The 27,038-nt window shown below is 43.6% G+C and overlaps 1 protein-coding gene across 9 annotated transcripts in view; it reads right to left on the reverse strand.

Annotated features, from left to right (window-relative positions):
* tenm1 (teneurin transmembrane protein 1) overlaps positions 1 to 27,038 on the reverse strand; it is a 1,688,122-nt gene that overhangs the window by 335,996 nt on the left and 1,325,088 nt on the right. For all 9 annotated transcript variants that reach the window (XM_068047383.1, XM_068047386.1, XM_068047389.1 and 6 more), the window contains 2 exons: positions 20,256 to 20,494; positions 9,566 to 9,736 (listed from right to left, as the gene is read on the reverse strand). In XM_068047383.1, the coding sequence (XP_067903484.1) occupies positions 9,566 to 9,736; positions 20,256 to 20,494 (410 nt within the window). The remainder of the gene's footprint in view (positions 1 to 9,565; positions 9,737 to 20,255; positions 20,495 to 27,038) is intronic.

A 27,038-nucleotide genomic window follows, 5' to 3' on the forward strand; every position in this document is an offset into this window, starting at 1 on the left:
TGAAATAATGAACATAAATATGCAGTGGTTCTAAACTAAGGGTTGGATGAATGATTTCAGGACCTGACCAATGGGTGAACCTGATAATCTAGTTTCCCCTCAGTCTAAACACAAGATACATCTTATTGGTATTGACATCGATATTACCTGTAATTGTTCAATATATCACAATACTACTGTGAAATTGATTAATATATGCTCAGCTGAATTCCATGATTGTGAATTTTGACAAAGTTTTGAATGTTCAACCTAACTGAGTACCTCTAATATTAAAGTGTAAATTAAATATAGTAAATAAATGCTCTCGTTCATTCAAAAATAAAGCTGGTTAGAGGGCTGGGTGATGCAATAAATGTATCAATGGTCTTTCACATCTAGGCCTGGATTCAATTCCAGGTCAAAGTGAAAGGACTAAAGTCTTCCTTGATCTCTTGTAAGAAATGAGTTTGGATACTTTCAATCCGGTCCTTATGGACATAATCCCATAGCATAACACTACCCCTTGTATTGACAATTGCAGAAGGAAAGAGCAAAGGAAGCTGGTGTTAAAAATGAAAAAAATCACACCAGTACAGTGAAAGGCTGTGTGATGGTCTTAGGCTTGAGTGAGGTTTAGCCGAGTTTAGTATAGGATATGAGGCAAAGATAGAGAGTCAAAGACTGCAGCAGCTGAACACACAGGCTTCTCTTTTATTCTGTTTTAGTTTTACTTTCTCTTTGCTAGCATATGTGTTCTACAGCAGCCTCTAGAGTACACAATGCACAATGCAATTGCAATTTCAAAACACTACAACACTGCAGTCAATGGTTGAGGCACATTATTGAGGAGGCATGGATGGAACTATTCTTTGCATCTAAATATTCAAAATTTGACCTAATGACACTGGGCGCCTGAAATTGAAAGTATTAAATTCCCCAATGCCAAGCTTGGTGAGCACAAAATATCAAAAATTTGAAACTGCAGTTTAAACAAAAGCTTTCATTTATACATATTGCTTTGTCACATCTCTCAAAAATGTCTCAAATCCCTTGTACACAGTGCAATCCCACAGAATGCATTGAAATTAATGATTAATTAACTTTTTTGGTGATGCTGGTTATGTGAAGAACTACCTCCTCTACTTTAAATAATGCCATTGGATCTTTAATGTTCCCCCCCAATCTCTCTTTACAGGACAATGAGGCCTTTGTTTAACACCACAAGTGAACAGTGACAACTCCCAAAGTGCAGCCCTACTAGGGAGTCAAGTTTGGAGTGGGGCATGAACTTACAACCCTCTGAACCAGAGGTGAGCATGTGGCTAAGCCACCACATATATAGGTTGGAATTTTACATTGTGGTGGTGCCCTGCCATTGATTAAAAAGTCAGACAGAGCTCGCCTGCGCCAGGGCTGGAAGCCATGCTGCAATTTTGCGTGACCCAGGCCCTTAATTGGCCTCGACTGGGGCTTCTTCCCCTCTAAGGCAGGACATGCTGCCTCCAAGAGCTGCCAGCCATTCAGAGGGCTGGCAGCACATCAGTCCCAGCAGTGCCACCGAGAGCAGTGGCCACTGCTGGTACTGCACTCAGCAAGAAGAGAACAATGGACGTCGCGCTTCAGGAAGGTAAGGGGGTTCAGGCCTTGCTGGGGAAAATCAGCTGGGCCCTGGCAAGGGGTGTGGGAGTCGGAGAGCAGGGCAGGGGGTAGTTTTAGTAGGGGGCGGCCTATGCTGCTGGAGAGGGATCCTCTGTAGGACACAGGGTACCTGATCAGGAGAGTACCCCCCACCCCCCCCCAAGCCTATAATGAAGGCCGCCAGTTATTACTGGGCAGCCTCCTCAGGTGCTGAAGTGCCGTCCACCACTGGTAAGATCCCAGCAGTGGCAGGAGAAGGCCCTTGAGTGGCAATTAATTGGGGAGGGACATAAAATTCTGGCCATGGTGACATTCATAAAATGAGAAACAGCTATAATTTAATGAATTCTCTTAATCCTTAGATTTTTTTCCTTATTCTTTAGAATGGTTTATAATTTTTACCATTTCTCTGATTTGACCACAGGCTGAATATTTTCCCCTTTTCTATTACAGCAAATATTCAGTTCTTTTCAGTTGTATCAGGAAGGTTGAACTACATTGGGATGCATTGCTGGTCATTCAGCATGTTGCTGGTTTGGGTTGTTGATGTGTGCAGAATGGCTGCTACATTTGCTTATGTAACAGGAAGGACTTCAAAGTGAAATGTTTTGTGACACTTCTGAGTAATGTGATAAGGTTCTATATAAAAGCAAACTTTTCTTCTGACAGAATAGATACTTTTATCACTATCACTAGATTGCCAATGATATTTTGTTAAATACCAATATTGAAAGTTGGAGATTTCATTAAAAAAACTCACCTATCTAATACAGTCCACAATCCCCAATACATTAATATGGTGCAGCCATACAGGTCTCTCACTATTCTAAAGCATGATGCAAAGTTTGTAGCCATTATTAAATAGCAAAAAAAATATATAATATAAAGACTTAGAGCATTAAATATTAGGAAAACTGAAACCATTGTCTTTGGTACCATCCCTTACCATGGCAACTGTCTGAGACTAAACCAGACTGTTTGCAATCTTGGAGTCATATTTGACCCAGAGATAAGCTTTCGTCCACATACTTGTGCCATCGCTATTTCCAACTCAGTGACATCGCCTGACTTCGCCCCTGTCTCAGTTCATTTGCTGCTGAAACCCTCATTTGTGCCTTTGTTACTTCTAGACTTGACTATTCCAAAACAATCCTGTTTGGTCTTATCCAAAGATCAGCTGCCCATGTACTTACTCATGCTATTCCCATTCACCTATCATCCCTGTGCTTGCTGGGTCCTGGTCAAGTATGCCTTGATTTTAAAATTATCAACCTTATTTTCAGATCCCTCCATGACCTCATCCCTCCCTATCTCTAATCTCCTCCAGCTCTACTATCCTCCGATATATCTGCGCTCATCTAATTCTGGCCTCTTGAGCATCCCCGATTTTAACTGCTCCACCATTGTTGGCTGTGTTTTCAGCTGACTGGGCCCTGAGCTCTGGAATTCCGTCCCTAAACCTCTCGACTCTCTGCCTCTGTTGCTTCCTTTAAGATGCTCCTTAAAACCTACCTCTTTGACTAAGCTTTTGGTAATCTGTCCTAATATCACTTTATGTGGCCCAGTGTCCAATTTTGCTTTATAACACTCCTGCGAAGTTCCTCGGGACATTTTATTATGCTATATAAATATCAGTTGTTGTTATTGTTGAATTATAGGTAAGCAAGCAAATCAATGAGTTCTGATTGCTGGGAAAAATCTATCCTCTGTTGAACATTGCGATCACACTTTAGGTATTACATATTAATATATACTTTGAAAAATTGGATTCATCAAAATATAACAGATGCATGCACATATTTTACTTGGTCATGCTTGCAGCTGAAAATCATGAGTTTTGTGAGCGAAAATGCAGAAATATGGTATTTTAATTGCTCATATAATTAAAAGATATTAACTTAACTATACCAGAAAGCAGGGCAACTGAATCAACAGAAAGCAAAACTGGAGACATCAAGCAGGGACATGAGGCACAGGTACAACTGTGTGGCATCTAGTGTGCAGAAGCACAGTTAAAATAAATTACTAATTAAACCACACTTCCTTCTTACCCCTGCATTTGTTATCCCAACTGGAAATACAAGGGATTCATTATATAGCAGTAAAAATGACAGAAAAGCTGTTGAGTAGTTGGTAACGAGTGCACATCATAATAAATGATCTCACTAATCTTCACACTGCTTCCAATTAATCCTGATATACATTACATACAAGTCAAAAATGGATGCTCTCATTCTCAAAGGTGATACAAATACCATAATTATACTGTTTATAACTAAAATAGTTCTATTAACTGACAGTGGTATATATGAGATAGAGATGATTGTATCATCTTGTTCATGTATTGCTTCTCCATATTTATTACAACTGCTCTGATGTTGGAAAAAAATCTTTTGGGGTGTTTGTGTTTGAGTGTGTAGATCTGTGTGAATCTGCAACTGAGAAAATGAAAAGCCACAGCCAGCACTGCATGACACGCCAAGGTTAAAAGGAACAGGATAAGTCAAGAAGTGGTAGTGATGCAAACATTGAATTTTGCAGGGCCATTGTGCTACCACTTTTGCACCATACAAACCAGTTTCAGATGTACATCAGCAAAAAAGTAACAAGCAAATGTGAAAGTATCAATGATCTGACTCCTGAATGCACTGGGGCTGGGTTTTGTACAACCCCTCCAATAGGTATTCTTATGCTTTTTGGGCAATGCGGGGTGCAGTATAACTCCAAGCACACTTCAAAACTGCCCAGAAAGTCCACTGGACCTCCTGGGAATTTTTAGAACTTTCTATGTAATATTTTAATGTTCTAAGAAAGTGATGCTGTCATTCACTCTCCAGCGGAAAGTGAAGGTCCGTGCATGTGTACAAATGTGCATGCACAGAATCCTATTTGGCACCCAGCTTTACTATTGGGTCAAATGGCTGTACACTATAATTATTGATCTAAAACCAGTGTCTGCAATATAGTGACATCCTTAAAACCCAGTAAATTTGCAGGATGGAGCAAAACATAAGCATGTTAAAAAGACTTAGGAGTTGGAAGGATCCAGCTAAGAATAAATGAATACTTAGACAAATAGAATGGTAAACAGATAGGCAGACATATAGGCCAAAAAGGACACTGAGTGACACTATCGCACAAATGTTTAACACATCCATATCAAATTCCTCTCTCCATGTTTTACAAGAGGTGATAACTGGTTTAACTTAAATGGATGTCTCCATTAAGTAATGAACAGAAAAAATTGTTACAAGCTCATTGAGCATTCATTTGATAGCATAATTTCTCGTTTCCAGGCTACAGTTAAGTTTTACCACCTGAAAATAATGTTTTAAAATCCTCACTGTTTTTCCAAAAATAAGAATTCATACTTATATTTACAGTACACACATTTAGGGCTGGATTCTGTGCTAGAGGCAGGGCTTCTGGTCCCGGGCTGAAAAGATAGGGCAAACCCCGCCTCTGTCTTTTCGTTGCCCCCCCCCCCCCCCCCCCACAGCTCCCCGGAGCGATCCTCCATATATTTTGAATAAAATTTTTGGAGATGGTATACCCTTCCCTTTAATGATTTTCAAGCAAGGTTGACGAACATATGGCCCATGGGCCAGGATCCAGCCCGCCAGAGATTTTCATTCGGTCCACGGATGTAAACTGTACCCGGCCATTCCTCATCCTTGCTAGGGGTCGACAACGTCTCCATGGCAAAACATTTTGAGGTCCGTGACTGCTAATTTCAGAGATTGGAAATTTCCCATTGCCTTCTTCTGCCAGACTGGCTTTTTAAAAAAATTGCAATGTCAGTTTCACAGCTGACAGGGGCTGAGAGCGGGAACAACGGTTTCCAAACCTCAGACAGATTCAGGGTTTTCCAGCGGGTTCAGACTTTTTTTTAAAAAGCCCGTCGGAAAACCACGAATCTGTCTGAAGTTTGTTAACCTGGCCATTATAAATTGCCCCTAGTATAGGTAGGTGGTAGGGAAATATAGGGACAGGTGGGGATGTGGTAGGAATATGGAATTAGTGTAGGATTAGGATAAATGGGTGGTTGATGGTCGGCACAGACTCGGTGGGCCGAAGGGCCTGTTTCAGTGCTGTATCTCTAAATAAAATAAATAAAATAAATAAAACCATTGTTCCTGCTCTCAGCACCTGTCAGCTGTGAAACTGACATTGCCATTTTTAAAAAAAAGACCAACTAAAAAGCTGCTCTGCTGAGTCTTCCCACTCTCTGCAACTGTCAGAGAGAAAGAGAGAGGGAGGGAGGGAGGGGAAGGGTGGGGGGAGGGACAGATAGAGGGCAAACAGAGAGAGGGGTTCAGAGAGAGCGAGAGGGGGACAAAAAGAGAGAGAGGGGATAGAAAGGGACAGAGGGGGGACAGAAAGAGACAGAGGGGGGATGGAGAGAGAGAGGGGGGACAGAGAGAGAGAGAGGGGGGACGGAGAGAGAGAGGGGGGACAGAGAGAGATGGGGGACAGAGAGAGAGAGGGGGGACAGAGAGAGAGAGGGGGGACAGAGAGAGAGAGGGGGGGGGGGTGGACAGAGAGAGAGACCGGGGCAGAGAGAGGGGGGACAGAAAGAGAAAGAAACATAGAAACATAGAAAATAGAAGCAGGAGTAGGCCATTCGGCCCTTCGGGCCTGCTCCGCCATTCGAAAAAGGATCATGGCTGATCGTCTAATCCAGTACCCTGTTCCCGCTTTCTCCCCATATCCCTTGATCCCTTTGGCATTAAGAAATATATCTAGCTCCTTCTTGACTATATTTAATGACTTCTGCAGTAGAGAATTCCACAGGTTCACCACCCTCTGAGTGAAGAAAGTGCTCCTCATCTCGGTTCTAAATGGCATACCCCGTATCCTGAGACTGTGACCTCTGGTTCTGGACTCCCCAGCCATCGGGAACATCCTCCCTGCATCTAGCCTGTCTAGTCCTGTTAGAATTTTATAGGTTTCTATGAGATTCTCTCTCATTCATCGAAACTCTAGTGAATGTAGGCCTAGTCGATCCAATCTCTCCTCATACGTCAATCCTGCCATCCCAGGAATCAGCCTAGTAAATCTTTGCACTCCCTCCATGGCAAGAACATCCTTCCACAGATAAGGAGACCAAAACTGCATACAATACTCCTGATGTGGTTTCACCACGGCCCTGTATAACTGCAGTAAGACATCCTTGCTCCTGTACTCAAATCCTCTTGCAATGAAGGCCAACATTCCATTCACCTTCCTGACTGCTTGCTGCACCTGAATACTTGCTTTCAGCGACTGGTGTACTAGGACACTCAGGTCTCGTTGCACCTCCCCCTTTCCCAATCTATCACCATTCAGATAACAATCTGCCTTTCTGTTTTTACAACCACTCACTTTTATCCACATTATATTGCATCTGCCTTGCATTTGCCCACTTACCCAACTTGTTCAAATCATATTGGAGCCTCTTTGCATCCTCCTCACAGCTCACATTCCCCCCCCAGCTTTGTGTCATCTGCAAACTTGGAAATATTACATTTAGTTCCCTCACCCAAGTCATTAATATATATTGTGAACAGCTGGGGCCCAAGCACTGATCCCATGGTACCCCACCAGTCACTGCCTGCCACCCGGAAAAGACCTGTTTATTCCAACTCTCTGTTTCCTGTCTGTCAACCAATTCTCAATCCATGCCAGTAGATTACCCCCAATCCCATGTCCTTTAATTTTGCACACTAACTTCTTATGTGGGACCTTATCAAAAACCTTCTGTAAATCCAAATACACCACATCCACTGGTTCTCCCTTATTTATTCTACTAGTTATATCCTCAAAAAACTCAAGTAGATTTGTTAATCATGATTTCCCTTTCGTAAAACCATGCTGACTTTGTCCAATCCCGTTTATGTTTTCCAAGTGTTCCGCTATCACATACTTTATAATAGACCCTAGTATTTTCCCCACTACCGACGAAAGGCTAAATGGTCTGTAATTCCCTGTTTTTTCTGTCCCTCCTTTTTTAAATAGTGGGGTTATATTTTCCACCCTCCAATCTGTAGGAACTGCTCCAGAGTCTATAGAATTTTGGAAGATGACCACCAATGCATCCGTTATTTCCGGGGCCACTTCCTTTAGTATTCTGGGATGTAGATTATCAGGCCCTGGCGAGGGGGGGGTGTGGGGTGGTTGTGCAGTCCCGGGGAGAGGGTCCCGGGGGGTAAAGTTGTTCCCAGTAGGGGTCCTCTGTAGGCCACAATTTGCCCACAAAGGAGGGATCCACCCCAAGCCTGCAGGTAGGGTGCCTCGTTTTACAAGGCATCCTCTCCACACGGTGGACGCCCCCCCACCACCCCTGGTAAGATCCCAGTGGCGGCAGGAAGAGGCCCCTAACTGGCCCTTAATAGGCCACTTAAGGGCCTCAATTGGCCTCTGGGCAGGAAGGCTGTCGTTGGCCTATCCCAGCCCCGGGAAGATTGCTGGGTAATGGGCCCTCCACCCCATTGCACCCGCTCCCCCCGCCACCCATCACGATACTCCATCACCCCACCCCCCCCACCCCGTCCCACCTCCGGCCTCGCCTCAGGGGGGCCCGTAAAATACCAGCATTAGTTTTATTTCAAACTGATAAAATAGGAAAGGAACAGGTAGGTACACAGGCAAAGTGAGGAATTGGAATACAGAGAAATACATTAAAAAACATCTAAACAGGATACAACACTGCTCCTGGATTAATGTGACATTTAATCAAAAAGCAGAACTGACTCCATAACGCACTCATGGTTTTGTTGTTTGTATTTTATGGCTGATTATTTCATGATTTGTATAATCAGGTTGTATCACGCAAGGACCCATTCGATATCAGCTTGTACTATGACTAAGTGATAAGACAGAACAAAATGAAAGTGTACTAAAGGACACGTGTCTTATCTGCCTTTACTTCAGAAAGTTACCATTTGATAGAAGACAAGGGTAGACTATGTGAATCTGAAATCTTGATTTTTATTCTGCATTGCACTTTTAAAATCTCTAAAACTGAAAGGTACAGTGCAGATTACCCACTTTTTTGATGTAGCTTCTGGATTGGAGAAATTCTTCGAAGACTGCTGAATGGTACTCACTCCACCCGTACTGATCTATGTTTATTGTCTTGAGCTAAATGGATTTATCAGTTGGGGAAACATCTGAAAAATCCCACCCATGACCAATTCGCAGTTAGACAGAAATGTAGCCCTTGGCCAGATGCTCTGTGTGTGCAGGAGACAGAATTATCCTCTTGTGCCAGTACACAATTTATCAGTACTGTATTTCAAACCATGCTCACAGTTATGCTGTCCATTTACAAAACCTCTACTTAATCACATTACCTGAGGAACACAGGGTTCACTTTGTATGGCAATCAACTCACTGTGATTAGTTAGGCATTCTATGTTTGAGGTATCATGTTTTAATTGTGACTTGAATGTCTGTCTAACCTGCTATTGCAGGAGTGAAACCATAATTTACCATCTCACTTACGCAGGAAACAGATGATACAAATGCTTAAGCGACCGGGCAGATTAGTTCTACCCTTTCTCCCCTAAATCACATTATGACAACTTTAATTCCCTGGTCCATTAAACACTGCCTAATCTAAGTTTTATGAGATGACTCATGCAGGTTTTTTTCTATCTCTTTTTGCCGGAAGTATCTGTAACACAATCTAAATAATCAGTTGTTGTGTACTTTCAGAGAAGCAATTTACAAATCTTCCTTTTATAAAATTAACTACCTATGGTGCTTGTCATTAATTTCAATGTCTCTGTGACATGGAACTATGACGAGGGCAGCATCATGTTTACACTGTGTGAGCTTTACAGCTTTATAAATAGCACTAATTCCCCAATAAAATCAGAGCTTTTTTTTTGTAATCAGAGGTTGACTAGGGAGTTAAACTGTGATTCCATTCATCTTTTTTAAGGTTCATTAGGTGCGCAGCTACCTCCAAGACCTCCATTGTCTTTCATGTCATCTTTGTCTGAACCTTTTCCGCCCATGGGAGATGAAGTGGTATCCAGGTTTTCCAGCCCAGTGAAAGATTTGCTTCCCCCGTTCTCGTAGAGTTGTCCATGTACTGGCTGCAGCTGCCAGGTCAGGCCAAACAGGTGCACTGCTGTAAAACCAACAGGCAATTTTTATTCATGTATGTAGATCCCTGTAGTCAATTCAAATATACTCAACAAAGTGAAACAATTAGGATTCATTTTAATTGAATTTCAGCCTTTAGTCTACCTTAGTTTCCAGTTTCATAAATATGACAAGCGATTTGGCACAGTGGGAACATCTGTGACAAATCCAATAAGTTTCTACACTCACTACGTGTGGTGAAATTTGTTGCTTGAGTATCACAATTTTGCATAAATACATCCCAGAGAGTGTGCAAATGCTAATTTTTAAGCAGGTATAATGGATAAATCACTTGCTGCAACAAATCACTTTCCCTAATCACAAAGCAAAACGTATGTTTGAAAGGGGGTACTTTACATTGTGTCTCTGCACCAGAGCTCTTGTTTACATGGAGATGCAAGTGAACAATTTGTTGCCCAGCATATTGGCTATAGCATTTCTCAAATCTAGTCGTTTGACAATTTTTGGTGCAATTGGAATAAGGGCTAACACTCCAATTACTTAACTCACTACCGAAAATATGAGTGTCATTCTGAAACCTTGCTTAAAGGATGAGTGATGAAACTTGCCTGATGGCCTAATGAGTAAATACAACATCTGATGTACGAGTTTGTCATGTAGTCCTTGATTCAATTGCTGGTCTATGCTAAACTTATGGATCTCAATTGGCTACAATTTGGCTTGAAAGGGAGAAACAAGCTGGGATTCCGATTGCTGATTTCTGTCTAATAATCTATGCTGGACAAGGGCATTTGTGGTAGTTGTTTAAGGACAACAGTAGCGCAGTGGTTAGCACCGCAGCCTCACAGCTCCAGCGACCCGGGTTCAATTCTGGGTACTGCCTGTGTGGAGTTTGCAAGTTCTCCCTGTGTCTGCGTGGGTTTCCTCCAGGTGCTCCGGTTTCCTCCCACAGCCAAAAGGTAGGTGGTAGGGTAATATAGGGACAGGTGGGGATATGGTAGGAATATGGTATTAGTGTAGGATTAGTATAAATGGGTGGTTAATGGTTGGCACAGACTCAGTGGGCCGAAGGGCCTGTTTTAGTTATGTATCTCTAAATCTAAAATCTAAATTAGACAAGGTCGGGGCTGGCTGCAAAACCATCTATGATTGAAAAGCTGGACACCGCTCATTGTTTAGTTTGTCACATAAAGATGGCTATTTGAGTGAAGCATCAAAAGACTGTCAGTGGGTGTGGAACTGCATCCCAGCAAAGGCCAATACCTTGAGGAGAGAGTTACTTAGGACAGAACAAAAGTTGGGCAACAAAAATGTTGGCTTGCATGGTATGACAAAACATTAAGCAAAAAAAAGGCAAGCAACTGATTAAGAATACCTCAAGTCTAATTTTTTTGGTATTGAAAGATTCATGTCTATTTGATTTTTTTTGACCATTTTCAGGATAATAGGACACGTCAGATTAAGCTAAATTAATTCAACAGGAACAAATTCATCTGAAAAATATCTCACATACATATCACCACATGTAAACAATGATACCAGTGACACCAAAATCATTCATTGCACATGGAACAAATGGTCAGGTGACTTGACAACTATGTGGATGAAATTATTTCCTATTTCATGACAACACATGTTCCAAAACACTAAGCCTTATCCATGTGTTTCAACTATCAGCATTCCAGCCCATGAGTCAGCTTGTTCATATTTCATAAGAGGAAATGAGAAACGTATTTTCATAAGACAACTTTTTCAAATAGATTGGAGGTTGGAAATATTAATTGATCCCAATTGGCTGAAGGGTGGAACTTGAATATTTCAATTAATAAAATTGATTGAAAGGTGAGACTAGAATCTGTCAGAACTGGTCAATGTTTTCTCCCACTATTGGTTGCACTTGAACCTGAGGCAGAAAGTTTTAAAGTGAGTTGATGGCTTCTGAATCACATCTCTATTTATTTAGTGTTTGTCCTCAAATAAGTTATATAAATTACTTAAGCTGCCAAAATAAAGCTTTGATTTAAAACAAAAATCTCACATGAACCTTCTGGGATGCAACTTGCTATGGTATTATATGAAGGTTTCTTTGAAGCTGGCGGCAGTGGTTATTTTCTGCAATAAAGTAGTTATTCCCTTTACGAAGTCTGCAGTTTAATTTTAGGTTTAAAATATTTGTAAGCCTTCCAAGAAATTTTATTTTTGGCTTCAAAGGCAGAAATACACCAGTCTCCAAAGTGTTGTAAAATATGACATATAAAGTGATAAGAATCAAAGTTTTCTGGAAACGGATATGTACCGGAGTTCATTAGAAAATAAAACTCATTCCTTCAGTATTTCCCTGTAGAAATTTATAAATTCATCTCTGCTGCAAATAGTGTTTTTGTGTACTTTAGGGTTTTCCTCTAGCAATTAAAGTGATTGAATGTTGGGTATACTTGTGGCTGAGCTTACATTGAGCCCACATATCATCTTCAATCTAATTCTTTGGGCTGGATTTAGTCGTGCCAGCAGGACTCCTGGCGCTGGGCCAGAAAGGTGGTGGGAACCCCGCCTTGGCCTTTTAGAGCCCCCCCTCCCCACCACCGCCCTCGCGCCCCCATCCGGTGCAATTTAACAGCGCTCAGGCAGTTAACTGCCTGGTGCTGTGGCCCCCGTCCCTTTAAAGATAGGGATCCTGCCTCCAAGAGCTGCTAGCGTATCAGAGGGCCGGCAACACAATAGTATCGGCACTGCCATTAGAAGCAGTGGCCACTGCCGATACAACAGGAAGTCTAGGAGCAGGTCCAGCGCTGAAGACCCAGGACTAGAGGTAAGTGAGACAGGGTCACCAGGGCCAGTCCAGCAGGCCCTGGCGATGAGTGCAGTGGGGGCGGGGTGTTACAGGAGGTGGGTTCTTTGCCATCGGTGGCCCTCTGTGGGCCACAGATTACACACGGAGAAGCCCCCCACCCCCCTCACTCACCCCCCCCCCCCCAAAACTGCTGGCTTAATTCCAGAGGTGGTGGAAATAGGTGCTTAAGTTGCTAATATTAGGCCACCTATGTGAGGCTAGCAGACTCACAGCTCCAGCGACCCGGGTTTGGTTCTGGGTACTGCCTGTGTGGAGTTTGCAAGTTCTCCCTGTGTCCATGTGGGTTTCCTCTGGGTGCTCCGGTTTCCTCCCACATGCCAAAGACTTGTGGGTTAATAGGTAAATTGGCCATTTTAAAAAACTGCTCCGAGTGTAGGTAGGTGGTAGGAGAATTGAGGGAAGGCGGGGATGTGAGAGGGAAAAATGGGATTAACATAGGATTAGTATAAATGGGTGGTTGATGGTCAGCACGGACTCGGTGGGCCAAAGGGCCTGTTTCGGTGCTATATCTCTCTATGATTCTATGACTCTAACTGGCCTCTGAGCGGGAAAGCCAATTTTGGCCTTTCTCACCCCTGACTTAATCGCGTTGCAACAGGAAGGTGGTGGGCCCTCTGCCCCCTGCCTTTCGTCACAATTCTATGGGGCCCGCCACTTCCTAGCCCATCTCCAAGGTCCCATTAAATCCAGCCCTTCGTCTTTGCTTGTCATACACCTATCCTTGTGGTGGGTTTTGAACTGTTAACTCTTTTGCGGCTGCTGGTCAGATGTTTCGAGGTTGGCATGTATGTTATTCTATCCAAAACAATACAGCAACATGACAGGACAGGACAGGATAGGGTTGATTTTGATCTGTACTATCTGGGCAGATCACAGAAGAAACTTGAGCAGAGAAGATTGTAAATTTATAATGCAGCCTGCCCGATTTCCTTCCATTAATTTAAATAGGGTAGGGCGAGGGGTGTGTTACAGGTACGTCTTCCTCCCTGCTAGATTGTCCTCTCTGTGATCCACCCAGGACATACTACATACAGAAGAAAATCTACTGCAACAAAACCAAGTATATTGTAATTTCTCCTCAAAAAATGTAATAGTTGATGTGAATCAGTTTCTTACATAATATGTGTTTGAGTTCTATAGTCCATGTGTAGATCTTTAAAATCTTCTCTAACTTGCGCATAACTAACTAATCCAATCCTTAATTTGCTCAAGCACTCATTCTTCATGTGAGTAAAGTAACATTTATGCAAGGCTCTCTCTTAAGGTTTCAGCATTGACTCAGTATTGCTCCAAAAACTTGAGCACAAAAACTAGGCTAACACTCCAGTGCAGTACTGAGGGAGTGCAGCACTGTCAGAGGTGCGATCTTTTGGATGAGATGTTAAACCAAAGCCCCATCTGCCATCTCAAGTGGATGTAAAAGATCCCATGGCACTATTTTGAAGACAAGCAGGGGAATTCTCTCTGGTGCCCTGGCCAATATTTATCCCTCAGCTAACTAAAACAGATGATTTGATTATCATATTGCTGTTTGTGGGACCTTGCCGTCTGCTGCCATGATTTCCTATATTACAAAAATACTTCATTAGCTGTAAACCACTTTGGAACATCCTGAGGTCATGAAAAGCAAAACATTAATGCAAGTCTTTCTTTTTCATAGGTAAGCTGCATCAATTACCTTTCATAAAGTGCTATTAATGTCACATTTCATGCTATCAACCAAACTAATGAAAAAAACCTGCATGCAAACGTCTAACATTTGGTAGAATGTTACACTAAAAGGCTTGTCAAAATGTCATGCCAAGAGGTGATCCAGTAAAAATTCAACATTCTTCCACAATGTAAAACGATAGACAAATGTCCTGATTTTAACTCGGGTCAGCAGTCCAGCTGGTGGGGGTGGGGTGGCGGGGAGGTGGAGTTGAGGTGGGCAGCGAAATACACCAACCTCGCACCACGAGTTCTGGGTCTCAGCTGCATAGGAACGGATTCTGGCACTCAAGAAGGTCGGAGGGAAGGGGTTGAAGAGGACCCTGCAATGCAGGAGAGGCTAAACTTTCCTTCTGGGTCTGGAGGAGCAATCCATGGGAGTGGGCCTGGAGGAGCATTACGTCATTGGAAACAAATCTGCATATTTAAAGAAGGACTGTATCAGTTTCCAGTCGGAGGTGTTCTTGCTTGCTCAGAAGAGCAGTTTAAAATTGATGAAAGGTCACAGACCTGAAATGTGAACTCTGCTTCTCTCTTCACAGATGCTGCCTGACCTGAGTATTTCCAGCACATTCTGTTTTTATTTCAGATTTCCAGCATCTGCAGTATTTTGCTTTTAGTTTAAAACTGAAATTGCCTGGACAAGAGCGGAGTTTGGCAGTTAAGTCTCAGGGACGATTTTAACTGATTATCCGCCTGGATTCCTCTGTGTAGACCTACAGTAATTTAAAACCCCTTGTTTCTGGAGGGAAGGATCAGGCTGGGCTCTATAATTGCTTCATAGGGTCCCAGATTCCTCCATCATCCCTGGGTATGTCCTTTCCCATGACAGGTGGCGGCCAGCACTGAGTATACAGTCAGCAGGGAGTGGCCTTGGGCACTCAATATTGACTCTGGACCCTATGAAGTCTCATGGCATCAAGTCAAACACGGGCAAGGAAACCTGCTGCTGATTACTACCTACTGCCCTCCTTCAACGGATGAATCAGTACTCCTCCCTGTTGAACACTACCTGGAAGAAGCACTGATGGTAGCAAGGGTATAGATGTACTCTGGTTGGAAGAATTCAATGTCTATCACCAAGAATGGCTCAGTAGCACCACTACGGACCGAGTTGGCTGAGTATTGAAGAACATTGGGGCCGTACTGGGTTTGTGACTGATGGCGAGAAAACTAACATGAGGGAAAATCTTATTTGACTGACAGGTAGGAGTGACCACTGTACAGTTCCTTGTGGAGTCGAAGTCCTATATTCACACTGAGGATAATCTCCATCGTGTTGTGTGGCACTACTACACTGCTAATTGGGATAGTTTCAGAACAGATCTAGCAGTTCAAAACTGGGCATTCACAAGATGCTGTGGGTATTGTATTCCACCATAATGTTATCTCATGGTCCGTCATATCCCAAACTCTACCATTATCAAGCTAGGGGACCAATCCTGGTTCAATGAAAAGTGTAGAAGATGATGCCAGGAGCAGCAACAAATATACATAAAAATGAGGTGCCAAACTACTGAAACTAGAATATAGGACTAAACAACACTGTATGCTAAACAACAGAAGCGCCATGCTGTAGACAGAGCTAAGCCTTTACACAAACAACTGATTAGATCAAAGCTCTGCAGTCCTGCCAAATCCAGTCACAAACGGTGGTGGACAATTAAAACAACTAATGGGAAGTGGTGCTCAATGAACACCCTCATCCTCAACAATGTCAGAACCCAGCATCTCAGTGCAAATGACAAGGCTTACGCATTCGCAACTACCTTCAGCCAGAAGTGGCAAGTGGATGATCCATCTCGGCCTCCTCCTGATATCCCCACCATCACAGATGCTGGTCTTCAGCCAATTGAATTCACTTCATGTAATATCACAAAATGGTTGAGCGCACTGCATGCAGCATCAGTCTACACTCAATCATCAGCAAAGTGATGGAAGGCATCATTGACAGTGGTATCATGCGGCATTTACTGCTTGTTGCTCAGTTTGAGTTCCTCCAGAACCATTCGGCACAAGACCTCATTACAGCCTTGTTCCAAACATGACAAAAGAGCTAAATTCCAGGGGTGAGGCGAGAGTGATTGCCCTTGACATCAAGGCAACTGAGTGTAGTATCAAGGAGACCGAGTAAAATTGAACTCAATGGGAACCAGGGAGAAGCTCTCCACTGGCTGCGGTCATACCTAGGAAGGTGGTTATAATTATTGGTGGTTGATCACCTTACCCCTAGGCCACTGCTGCAATACCTCCACAGTGCAGTGTCCTAGGCCCAACCATCTTCAGCTGCTTGATCAATAATCTTCCTTCCATCTAAGGTCAGAAGTGAGGATGTTCACTGATGATTGCACAGTTCCATTTGCAACTCCTAAGATATTGAAGCAGTCGATGTCTATATGCAGCGAGATCTGGACAACATCAGGCCTTGGGCTGATAAATGGCAAGTAACATTTGCGCCAGACAAATGCCAGACAATGATCATCTCCGAGAAGAGAGAGTCTAATCACCTCCCCTTCATAGTCAATGTTAAATCCCCCATCATCAACATCCTAGTGGTCACCATTGACCAGAAACTTAACTGGATCAGCCGCATAAATACTGTGACTACAACAGCAGATCAGAGTTTGGGTATTCTGCAGTGATTAACTCACCTCCTGATTCCTCAAAGTTTTTTCACTATCTACAAGGCTCAAGGCAGGAGTGTGATGAAATACTCTGCATGAGTGTAGTTCCAACAACGCTGAACAGGCTTGACAGTTTCCAATCAAAACTTGATTGGCACCCCATCCACAACCTTAAACATTCACTCCCTCCACCACCAGTGCACCATGGCGGCAGTGTGTACCATCTATAAGATGCACTGCAGCAACTTTCCAAGATTTCTTTGACAGCACCTTCCAAACCTGCGACCTCTACCACCTAGAACAACACAACAGGTATACGAGAACATCACTACCTGCAAGTCCCCTTTAACTTATACACCATCCCAAGGTCAAACTATATTGCCATTCCTTCATCATCGCTGGGTCAAAATCCTGGAACTTCCTGCTTAACAGCACCGCAGGTGTACCTACACCACAAAGATGCAGTGGTTCACGAAGGTGGCTTTCCACCTCTTTTCAAGGGAAGTTAAGATGAGCAAAAAATGTTAGCCTTGCCAGTGAGATCCACATCCTGTGAGTGAATGAATTTAAAAAAATGATTGGCCCCTGTTGGGAAATATCATGTGAGAATTAGATTAGGCTTGATTGACTAGCCCACTGACACTTGACATCAATACCTAAGCTTACACACGAAGAGTGGACCTGCTGAGTATTTCTTGCATTCCCCATATTTATTTAAGAATGGACACTTAGCTGTTGGCACTGTCATACAGGCCCCCACCTGCCAAGAATGAGGCATATTAATTTTGTCATATGAACATTGATTTTAAACTTGTTGGGAAGAAGAGAAGGCCTGTTGCAAGGGCTGCCAGACACTTAGCTGAAAAACAGACAGTGCTTGTGCAGACAAAAGGACCATTCCCTGACACATTCAACCCACAATGGATTTTGATCACCAGACATTGAAGGTGTATGGAACAGCATTCCAGAGACTGCTAAGGTGATACAATCCACAAAAACTAGGACAGGTTAAACCAGCTGGTCACATGACTAACTGGCTGGTGCAAGGATCTTTGAACTAGCCACAGAGTTTTTGAAAAAAAAAAGACTGTTTGCTCCTGGAGTGAGAAGACCTCTCCTGTCTGCTCCCACCTCTTTCTCACAAGCCTCTGGATCCACTGAGGACACATGAACTTCAAGAGAGAAAAGTCTCCTACATCGAACAAGGTTTAAGAAGAATACTGGGCCCCAACAAAAAGCAAGACCTACATACAATCAAGGGCTTTACAGCAAGCTTGAAGAACAGTAACCAAAATCATCTTCAGATATTGCCTCAAACTTTTCTACTTTATTTCTTCTGCTCTTTTCTGTCTCCATCTAAATGTGTGTATCGCATATGCATGTTGGAGTGGGCACGTCGCGTATCCATAGCATTAACTGAATTAGAGTTTAAGTTTAATAAAGTTCAACCTTTTTTCTTTAAACCTAAGAAAACCTGTTTGGCTAGTTTCTTTGCCTTATAATTGGAAGTTAGTGAACAAGGATTCACTCAGGGGGAGCTAAAAAAAAAATGTTGTGTTTAAAATTAAACCCTGTTATGGTAAGATCAGGTGAAGGCTGAGAGGGAACCCTAGACCTCTTTCTCATCGGGTCATAACAGCACTCTTTCCCCCCTCATCAGTGAAGCCTTTAGGAGAGGAGAGGAGAGGAGAACAGCGGAGGAAAAAAAATGCAGGCAGGGCATTTGTAATTGTCATTTTAAATAGTGACAGAGTTTAGGAACTGAGAATGACTACACAAAAATGCAGGGCCAACTGTAGATGTGAGTTCGTGCACTGTCAGTGGTTGCTGAGTAAATCAAAGTGCAGCATGAATAGAATCTGCTTTGATGCCTGGAGACTTTTTCAGAAAATCTTATTGTTAACTAATCGCTAATATTTCAGTAACAAACTGGAATGGACATTGAAAACAAATGATGCTTTTAAATGGTTGGGCGCTGACATCCAAGGTATTTATTTTAGCTTTGAATTCCTTTTCCTCTTCCAGTTCAATTTGAATCAGACACACAATCAATAAATGTCTCCCAATGACCATCAAAGGGCATAAAAGGATTGTTCAAATAAAGAGAACAAGAGTTTTTTTTTTGTTCATTAGCTAGCTCAGATGATTAAACAGAAGGGATTTGTGCATTTAAAAGAAAACCAGATCACATGCCAAGCGAATTACACGGCGCCAGAAGAATTACGATAAAAGTCATTAGCAAAGCTAAGCTGTCTTTGATTTGAATGTTAGATTCAATTAGTTGGACCAATGCAACTACCAGCAAAAGACTATAGAAAAAAATCAGCCAAATATTTACAGTAAACTGGCATCACAGTCTAAAAGGCAGACAGTTTTCAGAGACAAGAAAAGCTCGACTAGTTAAATTCATAATTGAGTACTGGCCTATACTGAAATGATATAGGCTGTCTTTACTAATCGCTGCACTATACTCAGTTTCGATTCATTATTGTCTTTCCATCCATAGTGCATTAATATAATCAACTGTACTCTTTAGAAAAGCATTAAGGATTCCAAAGTAGGAATGAGATTCAGTTCAATAAGAACATTTTTGTAGCTGCTATCTAACACTAGTTATAGGTAGATAGTCTATCCATAATTTATGAATTTTTATAGCTGTTTTCAAAGTTACTTCATTTCTTTTGCTGTGTGAATTTTGTGCTCAGCCAATGAGGGGTAAAATATTGAGTTCTTCCTGATCAAATAGGCAATTGAAGAGAGATAACAAAAGGAATTAAGATGTTTTCATTAAAGATTCACATTAATTGATGAAAATCATCCTTTACTGCAGTAATATTCCTGTGAAAGGGGAAGAAGCTGTGACTTTGTTAGTCTGGCTGGGATCTTTTCTGATGTCTGGGGAAGGTCCATACAGGCAACAAATGGTCCATGGTTAAATCAAGAATGCACCATGAGAAACCATAGGGAAGGGTGTTGTTCCCTCTGACAGCACTGACATTGGGTCATTTACTTTTACATAGACTCCTGCAAGGTTGATGGGAGTCAGTGAAGAAGTTTCATATTGTCCATTGGTACTTGAAGAAGGAGCTAAAATAATTGAACAAACAATTATAGGGTAAAAGGAAAAAGAACCATCAGTAAATTGGAATGCACCACAGACACCTTGAAATATATTTATTTTCAATACACACGCCATTTTATTAAGTGAATCCAGGCAATTATAAAAATAGTTAACCTTTTCTTATGCAACCTAGAATAATTTATTTTTATGCACAGGAAAAACTATACTATGTAGTTAAGGGAAATATAATGAAGAGAAGTCATGGAATATAACAGATGGGTTTAAAGAAGAGACTTACCAATAACGTAGGCGAGGAGGAGTGCTAGTGTTACAGTAATGGCTGTCGCACTCAGTGCCGTGCACTTCCAGTTGCAGCACTTGTAAGGTTTGTTGAAAGTGAAAGCAGGTCTGGAAAAGGTACTTCTGGGAAGGGGTCTTGGAGGTGGAGAGTAAACAGTGTTGGAGGTCAAAGGATAGCTTGGATTGGTGGTACCATAGAGACTGGATGTACCAGATCCTGGTTTAAATAGGAAATGCCTAAAGGAGAAGAGAGAAAGAAACTAAACAGGATTGAATGAAAGAGATAGGCTGAGACTGTTACTGTTTGGCATCATGTCCCTCATACATCTGCACAATATTAACACCTTGATCACAAAGGAAAATGCTCTTTGAACTCTTCTTCAATAACATTATATTTGAAGAGAATCTTTTTCAGTCTTTGACCTTTTCAGGCAATGTTATTGGAACTATCTCTCATTTGCCTGAATATAAGAAAAGTCAAGGACAAATAAGGGTCATTCCTCGTACTGAAACTCATCCCCTTGGAAGCCCAACTCTCCTGTGGTAAAGACCTGCTGCAATTTGAACATCATTACTATTTTGTCTTGACTACATCCTTGAGGATTGTTCTGAACATTTATCGCCGTTTGAGTAAAACATTTCTTCATAGCTGTTTTAAGCTTACATTTCATTAATTTAAACTTATGGTTTTGATACAACTTTCCTGGCATAATTTGTAGTAATTTATTGATTCTAAATAATATTCTGTTAATTTGTAGTAACATCACAGACCTGTTGAATTCCACAATTACCCAAGTAGCTTAATCCAAGGATGACATGAACGTTGAGAATTGAGAAGGAGAATACATTAATTAACAACCCACTGGTTTCCAAATATAAATAAATAATTAAGAGGAAAAGAGAAAAAATTGAAAATCAGCATTTGTTCCCCTTCTTATCTGAAATATTTGCATTTATAGAAAGTAGACATTAGTAACACAGAGAATTCAGTTTGTACTCATTCCCAGCAGGAATTTTTACTTAAGAAAATCAATTGAAATTTTTACTATACTAAAATACAACCAATGGCAAATAGGTGGTTCTCCCAGAGATAGCTATATTCTAAAAAACAACAACAACTTGCATTTATATAGCACCTCAAACATTGTAAAATGTCCTAAGGTGCTTTACAGGAGTATTTAGGGAGGGAATTCCAAAGTTTAAAGCCAAGGCAACTGGAAACATAGCCATCGATGATAGAACAACTAAAATTGAGCTTCTCGAAGAGGACAGCAATGAAGAAACACAGAGACCTCGGAAGGCTGGAAGGCTGGAGGAGATTACAGAGACAGGGAGGAGCAAGGCCATGGAGGGATTTGAAAGCAAGGATAAGAATTTTTTAAAAATGAGGTGCAGCTTAACTGGAAGTGAAAGTAGGTCAGCAGGCACAGGGATGGAAGGGACTTTGTGCAAGTTAGGACACAGGCAGCAGAGTTTTGGATGACCTCAAATTTACAGAGGGTAGAATATGGGAGACCAGGCAGGAGTGCATTGGAATAGTCAAGTCTAGAAGTTTCAGCAGCAGATTAGCTGAAGCAGGGTGGAGTTGGGCAACATTACAGAGGTGGAAACAGGCTTCTCTCTCCACAGATGCTGCCAGACCTGCTGAGTATTTCCAGCATTTCTTGTTTTTATATTATATTGGAAATAGGCAGTATTAGTGATGACACGAATATGTGGTTGGAAGCCCATCTTGGAGTCAAATATGACAATAAGGTTCTGGATATGTCTGGTTCAGCCTCAGAGAGTTGATGGGGTGAGGGACAGAGTTAGGGGCTAGAGAATAGAATTTGTGCTGGGGACTGAAGACAATGGGCTGGATTTTACCTTAGGCAGACGGAAATTCGCCACCGACGTAAAAGTTGGTGGCGAACCCACTTCCGCCGAGCCTGGGGATCCTTCCCGCATTTTATGGGACCTGGGCTTTAATTGTCCCAAGGCGGGACTTCCACCTGCTTGAGGGAGGAAGTCCCACCTCATTGAGCTGCTGACCAATCAGTGGGCCGGCAACTCTTAGTCCCAGCAGCGCCAACAGGAGCGATGGCCACTGCTGGGACTGCAGCCCAGCCGACCAGATAGAGCCATGAATGAAGGTAAGTTGGGCATGCCTCATAAGGGAGATCGATCCTTCCCTGGTGAGGCTGGAGTGGTAGTTTGGGGGGAGGGGGGACATCTCATATCCCGGGGGTGGTTTGGGAGGCAGTGGGTGGCCCTCAATCAGGCACCCTGTGCCCGACTGCCATGGCCCCCCCAGGGGTGCGGAAAGGCCAGCAGCTTTCACTGGGCGGCCTTTCACGCCCCCAGCATGCCTGCTTGCCAGGGATAAAATACCCTTGGAGGCAGGCGAGGGCCCTTAAGTGACTGTTAAGTGGTCACTTAAGGGCCTTGATTGGCCTCGGGTGGGTGGGCGGGCCGTTCCCCCCCACTTCCCGCCCGACCACCATAAAGTTGACCGGAAGCGGAAGCGGGGGTGGGGGGAAGCGTAGGCCTCCAGGAGCCACCCGCTCAATTTTACACTGCCCCTACGCCACCATCCGTCCCACTGGGGCGGTGTAAAATTCAGCCAAATGGGCTGGATTTTACCATAGGCAGATGGGAATTCGCCACCGACTTTTATGTCGGTGGCAAACCTTCTTCCGCCTATCCCGGGGATTCATCCCGCATTTTACGGGTCCTCGGGCTTTAATTGTCCCGAGGCGGGACTTCCACCCGCTTGAGGGAGGAGGTCCCGCCTCAGTGAGCTGCCGGCCAATCAGCGGGCTGGCAGCTCTTAGTCCCAGCAGTGCCACCAGGACTGGTGGCCACTGCTGGCACTGCAGCCCAGCCGACCAGATGGAGCCAGGAGTCTAGGTAAGTTGGGCATGCCTCACCAGGGAGATCGGTCCTTCCCTGGTGAGGCTGGAGTGGTCATTTGGGGGGAGGGGGGGCGTCTTGGGTCCCGGGGTGGGTTGTGAGTTGGGGATGGCCTTTAATCGGTCACCCTGTGCCCGACTGCCATGGCCCACCACCCCCCCGGCACGCGGAAAGTCGGCCTTTCATGTCCCCAGCATGCCCGCTTGCCACTAGTAAAATATTCATGGAGGCAGGCGAGGGCTGTTAAGTGGCCACTTAAGAGCCTTGATTGGCCTCGGGTGGGCGGGCCGTTTCCCACCCCGCCGGGCACCGTACAGTTGACCGGAAGCGGGAGCGGGGCGGGTAGGCCTCTCGGAGCATCTTGCTCAATTTTACACTGCCCCCACGCCACCATTCGATCTGCTGGGGCAGTGTAAAATTCAGCCCAATGGGCTTGATTTTACCTTAGGTGGACAGGAACCTGCTTCCACTGAGCCCGGGGATCCATCCCACATTTTATGGGTCCCCGGGCTTTAATTGTCCCGAGGCGGGACTTCCAACTGCTTGAGGGAGGAAGACTCGTCTCAGTGAGCTACCAGTCAATCAGTGGGTCGGCAGCTCTTAGTCCCAGCAGCGCCACCGAGAGGCAGGAGCGGGGCAGGTAGGCCTCCCGGAGCCTCTTGCTCAGTTTCACGCCGCCCCCATGCCACCATCTGACCTGCTCGGGTGGCGTAAAACTCAGCCCAATGGGTTTGGTCTTCCCAATATTTAGTTGGAGGAAATTTCTGCTCACCCAGTATAGTACTGTATGTTGAACAAGCAACGTGATAAATCAAAGGCAGTGGAAGAGTTGAGAGAGGTCGTGGTTAAGTAGAGCTAAGTGTTGTCAGCATACACGTAAAACCTGATGTTGAGTTTTCGAATGGTACTGCCGAGGGGGAGCATATAGACAAGAATTAGGAGGGAGCCAAGGATAGATCTTTGGTAATGGTGCGGGAGTGGGAAGAGAAGACATTGTTGATGATTTTCTGGCTGGGACTGGACGGATAAGAATGGAGCCAGGCGACGGCAGTCCCACCCAGCTGGCCTAGTAAACTGCCTGTGAATTCATTGGCCGTGTTTCTGGGGACAGCGGGGTTGGAAAACTGGCACTGCAAAGGTCTGAAACTCGAACAAACTATGTAAAAACAGCTTTGGAGCCTCTTAGCTGTGCAAGCTTCAGTAAAAGTAATTTGTGGATTTGTACATGTTCCAACTAGTCCTAGCCTGTCTTAAAAGAAAAGCTGGAGTCTGATTATCCCAGATCTAGGACAGTATGATACCTGAAACAGTCTTACTCTTTTCATATACTGTCTCATGTTATGTTTTCATTTCTAATTTTCAGTATTATTTTCAAAAAAATAAAGACTTGCATTTATATAGCACCTTTCATGACCTCAGGATGTCCCAAAGTGCTTAACAGACAATGAAGTACTTTTGAAGTGGAGTCACTGCTGTATTGTAGGAAACATAACAACCAATTGTGCACAGTAAGGTACCACAAACAGCATTGAGATAATCACCAAATTTTTTTTTGCTGTTGGTGGAGGGAACAATATTGGCCAGGGCATTGGGGAGAATTCCCTTACTCTTCTTTGAAATGGTGCTGTGGGAACATTTACATCCACCTGAGAGAACAGGTGGGGCTTCAGTATAACATTTCATCCGAAAAACAGCAGCTCAACAGTACAACCAAAACCCCGACTCAGAGGCAAGAGTGCACCACCATTATTTGTCAGCAAACCCTTCAACACAGCAGTTATCAGCCAAAAAGCTGGAACTCATAAATATTTCAATTCAGATGTATTCCTCTGCAACGAGTTCTTTATGTTGTCTGATGCAATATAAATGAGATGCGTGGAGTCCAGTTTGCTGAAGATCTCAAGTAGGTTTATTAACAGCGAAACTGTTATATACAGTAGAGAGCAAATGATTTCCATAACCTTCGTCTGGGTGTTACAGGTGCAGAGTGACTCTGGCTTCAAGTTACATGACTACATCCTGGTACTTAGCTCATTAGCATACTGAGTTCTTAAAGGGACATCACTCTTAAGGTGATCATACAACATCGCTTTCTTTCCAAAGATAAGTCTCGTATGCTAAAAGTAAAAACACATAAAATTAGATATCAAAATTATTTACACACGTATGGAGATTATGAACTTTACACTTTGTTTCCGTGGTTAGACAACTCTTGCTCAGAGAATTTGCATCTCAGCTGTTGCTGTTTTTTCTGAAGTTTCTCCCTTTCTGCATTCAGTTTCTGTTGCTCTGCCTTCAGCCTGCTAATATACTCTGTTGCTTTTCTCAAGATGACCACTTTTGAGGCCTTGTCATTCTTGGAAAGCTCCGGCACCTCATCTCGAAGAACCAATGCTTCAACCCATTCCTCCTCTGTCTCTTCAGGACAGTACGTGTTCTTCGCCTGTCCTCATCCTCTGCGGTTGAAGGCCTGGGGCTCAAGGTCAAGGATTTGTTGGGGGAGGAGTCCTTGGCCTCATGGAGGTACCTGTCTGTTCTGGCTTGTAGTGGTGCTGGCGGTTCTCTAGACGCAGAAGTGAAGACGGGGCATAGTTGTGCTGTTTCTGAGTTTACAGACTTTTTTTTATTCATTCGTGGGATGTGGGCATCGCTGGCCATCCCTAACTGCCCTTGAGAAAGTGGTGGTGAGCTGCCTTCTTGAACCGCTGCAGTCCATGTAGGGTAGGTACACCTACAGTGCTGTTAGGAAGGGAGTTCCAGGATTTTGACCCAGCGACAGTGAAGGAACGGCGATATATTTCCAAGTCAGGATGGTGTGGCTTGGAGGGGAACTTGCAGGTAGTGGTGTTGTCATGCATCTGCTGACCCGTCCTTCTAGGTGGTAGAGGTCACGGTTTGGAAGGTGCTGTCTAAGGAGCTTTGGTGTGTTGCTGCAGTACATCTTGTAGATGGTACACACTGCTGTCACTGTGCGTTAGTAGTGGAGGGAATGAATGTTTGTGGTTGGGGTGTCAATCAAGTGGGCTGCTTTGTCCTGGATGGTGTTGAGTTTCTTGAATGTTGTTGGAGCTGCACCATCCAGGCAAGTGGAGAGTATTCCATCACACTTCTGACTTGTGCCTTGTAGATGGTGGACAGGCTTTGGGGAGTCAGGAGGTGAGTTACTCCTAGCCTCTAGGGATTCCTAGCCTCTGACCTGCTCTTATAGCCACGGTATTTATATGGTTACTCCAGTTCAGTTTCTGGTCAATGATAACCCCCAGGATAGCTGCACCATTGGATGCTGGCCAGAGTCTGCCAGTGGGTTCTGGTCCTTGGGGATTTCCCCTTGGCAATGCTCCCTACTGCCAGCCTTTGCTTTTCAGTAGTGACAAGTCAATCTCCTCTCCTGAATCGCTGGAGCGTGAGGAAACACTGCCTGCTGACAAAGAACTTTCACCACCTGCGTTTGGATCTTCATTCTCTTGGTGTGGCATCTCTGGGAAGCAGCTGATATTCTCCAAACCAGAACCACTGAGATCCTGGAGGAACTGTGACTCAATGCAGGTACCTTGGTCTCTTCTGCTGTGATGGGTACCTTGGTGACCTTATGGATAGTCACAATGTTGTGGTCCTTCCACGCTGGTAGTCCTGCCACTGCTAGTCTGCTTGTGTCTACCAGGTAAAATATTTGTGGTTTCCATGCCGACTTGCCATAGCTGCATTGCATTGTCAGTTTGCCACTGCAAGGGATGGGTGACCCATTGTATGCAGATAATTTGTCAGTTGTCAGTTGTATCTTTGATTTCCAAAGACGCCGGTACATATCCTTCAGAACTCAGACTGGCACTAGCTCTGGTGTCAATCTTAACCCTGAGTGTGTGTTTGCCAACTTTCTTTGGGCACATGA

Source organism: Heterodontus francisci, chromosome 15, assembly GCF_036365525.1.
Source record: "Heterodontus francisci isolate sHetFra1 chromosome 15, sHetFra1.hap1, whole genome shotgun sequence".
NCBI classification, from domain to species: Eukaryota; Metazoa; Chordata; class Chondrichthyes; order Heterodontiformes; family Heterodontidae; genus Heterodontus; species Heterodontus francisci.